At 40.8% G+C, this 4060-nt stretch overlaps 1 protein-coding gene across 1 annotated transcript in view; it reads left to right on the top strand.

Annotated features, from left to right (window-relative positions):
• The window catches only part of dcaf11 (ddb1 and cul4 associated factor 11), a 52895-nt gene that overhangs the window by 5257 nt on the left and 43578 nt on the right, over positions 1 to 4060 (top strand). Inside the window, exon 3 of the mRNA XM_020588347.1 lies at positions 101 to 228. Within this exon, the coding sequence (XP_020444003.1) occupies positions 101 to 228 (128 nt within the window). The remainder of the gene's footprint in view (positions 1 to 100; positions 229 to 4060) is intronic.

The following is a 4060-nucleotide window of genomic DNA, read 5'->3' as shown; positions in this document are numbered from 1 at the left end:
TACTTCTTTTGTGGGTTGTCTTCTGTTTTGAATTTTTTTTATGAACATGTATTCCTCTAATTGACTAGCTGTTGAACTGATGTGGTGTTTATGTGTGCAGGGGCCAGGTTAGACTGGTCCATGGCAGTGGAGCCACTGGGCTTCAGCTGGTCCAGTCATACTCTGACTCTGATGACGACAGTGATGGAGCCTGGGAGGGTCGGCTGGGAGACCGCTACAAACCACCAGGTGACTTTCCATTGACAACGTTAACTGTCCAGGCTACAGATTCACCGATTGCAAATTTTTTGACTGATTCCGCTTTCTGTATTTTTTTTTTTTTTCAGAATTTTTTTTCTAAGTCTGATCTGCCAATTCCAATTTTATTTCTTTCTAAGAACTGTAATTGACAGCGTAGACAAACATTTTTGTAACATTTGTTTAATGAAAAACTAAAGTATAATAGTAGTAGTATTACATTTTCTGTCTTTCTCACCTTTTTTTTTTTAACAAACCTCCAACCAAAAATGATGTGCAATATTTGTACTTCTCCAAATATAAACATGTGCATCAGGTAATAGAAACAGAAGATTGTCCTCAGTCCTCCTGAGCACACAGTTCTTTTTGTAGTGTGTGTAGTTTGCATTTGCTGTTTTACCACGGTTTGAATACACACTATGTATACATGCATTTCATGTGTAGCCAATATTCATTCATTGTGTACTATCCATTAGAGATTTTGGCATAGTTTTCTCTTCTGTAAGGTGTTTTTGTAGGCTCCTTTTACTACTTTTTGCACACCAAGACCTTCCAGTGCACAAGTGAACACACATTTGGTGTGGACATGACCTTGAGCGATGCTCAAGGTGCATGCGAAATGCTGTACACACTATGCTTTTGGTCTGAGCACAACGTGAACTGTCATGCCTCTAAATCTGACTGGAACAGAATCTGATATCTCAGAGTGATCGGTTGGTCACCGGTAAAGGCCGATTACAGTAAAGGCTGATCACAATGAAATCTGGACATTTCCAAACTCTGCTGATCGACTGGTGTTTTTCTAGTCCAGGAATTAAGGTAAGAAAGTAAGTTTTAGCTTACCTCTTACTATTACTTTTTTGTTGAAACGTTGTTTTGACAAACACTTACATTTGAAAGCTAATGGTTATTTGTCACAGCAGAAACACTGCCTTGCATAGTTAAATAGCAGTGTTTTGGGACAATGTTGCTGACAATTTGCTCTTTGTGTACTTGATAATCCACTCAGTACTCAGTAGCAGGAAGAATGCTAGTAATATGTAAGGTATTAATTACGGATGCACATTGTACTAAGAGTAATGTTATTTTTTATTCAGTAATATCCTAAAGCTTCCAGGTTCGAGCCCTGGCCGACCCGGTGCCTTTCTGTGTGAAGTTTGCATGTTCTCCTTGTGCCTGCGTGGGGTATGAAGGCCACAATGTGCTAACCCCTGGACATAGGAATAAAGCTTAACCTCTCACACTAAGGTGGCATATTTGAAACATATTAAAGCTCCAAACACTGCTTGAGGTTTTATGACGGACATATTCACTCAGTAACTGACTACCATGAACCTGTGAACAGAGTTCCCTGCAGACCTCCCTCTTTCATGTTATTAATTCAGGATAAGACCCCAAAACCTCCCAAATAACAACAACCGTCAGATATTACTGTACTGAGAAATTTCTATAAACCAGTATACTCTAGCCCTTTGAGGAGGTGTTACATTTTGTCTGAAATAACCAATAAAAGCCGTGACACTGGCCACTTAAGACCATATTTGTTTTGCACAGTATTTAGTTGACATAAGATCAGAATCAGAATCGGAATCTGCTTTACTGGCTAGGTGTGTCAGACACTGGTACATTGCCTCTCAATGTGTATATACGTATCCCCATGCAAGGGGCAAGTAAACAGTAGACCAGCGTAAGGCTGTATAACAAAAAATAGACAGTATTAACAAGCAACAACCAGTATAAACAGGCAGTAAAAAAAATGCAGACAAAGGAATGCTCATCGAGATGAGATAACAGGAATGAGGTAGAATAAAAATGGAGTACTTAAAATAGAGACCAGGGCAAGGGGTGAGTAAACAGTAACTAGCATAGGCTGTGTAATACACCAAAAATTAGCAGCGCAACAAGCAACACACATTGCAAACAATGCAAAATAAGCAGTATAGACAGCAGTAAATAATGCAAGAAACAGAGGCCTGTATGAATCTGTTTGATTTGTACAAGATATATTCACAGCTATTGCACTGAGGGTTATGGTCCAGTCATACTGTCGTTGGTTGAGTGTTCATCAGAGTGATGGCTTGGGGGAAGAAACTGTCCCTGTGCCTGGTTGGCTTGGTGCACAGTGACCTGTAATGCCGTCTAGAGGGGAGGAGTTCAAACAGATTGTGTCCAGGGTGTGAGGGGTCTGCAGTGATCCTCTCCGCCGTCCTTTTGACCCATGATGTGTACAGGTCCTCCATGGAGGGCAGGCTTGCACCAATTACCTTTTCTGTAGTCCTGACTGTTCGCTGAAGTCTGTACTTGTCCTGTTGGACGTCCACTTCAGGTCTTGGGAGATAGTGGCATCTGACTCGCCGACGCCTCGGATGAGATCAATGACTGTTGTATCATCAGCAAACTTTAGGAGCTTGACAGTGGGGTCTTTTGAGGTGCAGTTGTTGGTGTAGAGTGAAAACAGCAGAGGGGAGAGCACGCATGGGGGGTGCCTGTGCTGATTGTCCGGGTGCTGGATGTGGTTTTCCCCAGTCTCACCTGCTGCTTCCTGTCTGTCAGAAAGCTAGTAATCCACTGAGAGTTGGGGGCAGGCACAGTGAGCTGGGTCAGTTTGGAGTGGAGGATGTCCAGGATGATGGTGTTGAATGCAGAGCTGAAGTCCACAAAGAGGGCCCGTGCATAGGTCCCTGGGGAGTCGAGGTGTTGCAGGATGTAATGCAGTGCCATGTTCACTGCATCGTCCACTGACCTATTTGCCTGGTAGGCAAACTGCAGGGGGTTTATGATGTCCTTCAGGTGGGCCAACACCAGTCTTTTGAAGGACTTCATAACTACAGATGTTATTAAGGATTGGAAATTTAAAGGATAGTGTATATTATATAACAAGTAAACAGCTGGATATTTTATATAAAATATTTTTTGATATAACTTTCTAAACATTACCTCCCCTCTCAAGAGCCAGCCAGTTTGTATGGAATTCGCCCGAGCAACAAACCCAATCAGAAAAGTGCTGCTTGTGCTGTCACCATTAGGTTTCCGCAGCTAGGCAGCTCATTATCACCGCAAGGTTGCTACTGCCTGTTTTAACTCTCTGAGACACTGTTGAGAAGGTTGGCATACTATTAACACTGTTGATTGTTGAACAATATGATTAAACTCATTATCTAGTTGTGTTCTAAGATAGGGCATTTGAATTATAATGTGTGTAATATAAGGAGTAAACAATTGACTAGTTCATTTAGATTGTTTTTAAATGACTGTCTGAAAATTATGTCAATATTCCAATGTTAATTTCAAGTCATTCCCTTTTCAGGAAGCTGCATTTATACTATTTATTATAGTCTTAAACAGCCTTGAACATTACCACTTATAAGTGTAAACCCACTAAAATCATAAGAATTGGTAAAAACCTGACTCAATAAACACAGCGTATTAAACCTTTTGAGGAATTTTATATAGAAGCTTAAAAGAGTTACAGCAAAGTAGCGAGATATAGCATTAAAATCATCAGTAATTGTTTTGATCAACTTACAATCTAAACTACTATTTCTAAACATAAATCTTAAATGATCATACTGATTAAAATTATTATGGTTGAGCTCTCAAGACACTGATTAAAAGGTTTGCTCATGGTCACCAGTCCTCAGCTGGCTCTAGGTAAGGTAGTAGCAGGTTGAGCAATCGCTTGTTCCTCTTTTTCCTTTTGACCAGGATTCAGACTTTCAAAAGGAAAAAATTAATAGATATATCCATCCATCCATCCATTTTCTTCCGCTTATCCGGGGCCGGGTCGCGGGGGCAGCAGTCTAAGCAAAGATGCCCAGACCTC

Source organism: Monopterus albus, unplaced genomic scaffold (genome assembly GCF_001952655.1).
Source record: "Monopterus albus unplaced genomic scaffold, M_albus_1.0 scaffold531.1, whole genome shotgun sequence".
In the NCBI taxonomy this organism is placed as follows: Eukaryota; Metazoa; Chordata; class Actinopteri; order Synbranchiformes; family Synbranchidae; genus Monopterus; species Monopterus albus.
Note: the sequence above shows the minus strand (reverse complement) of the source record. Positions and strands in the feature narration are given on the sequence as shown.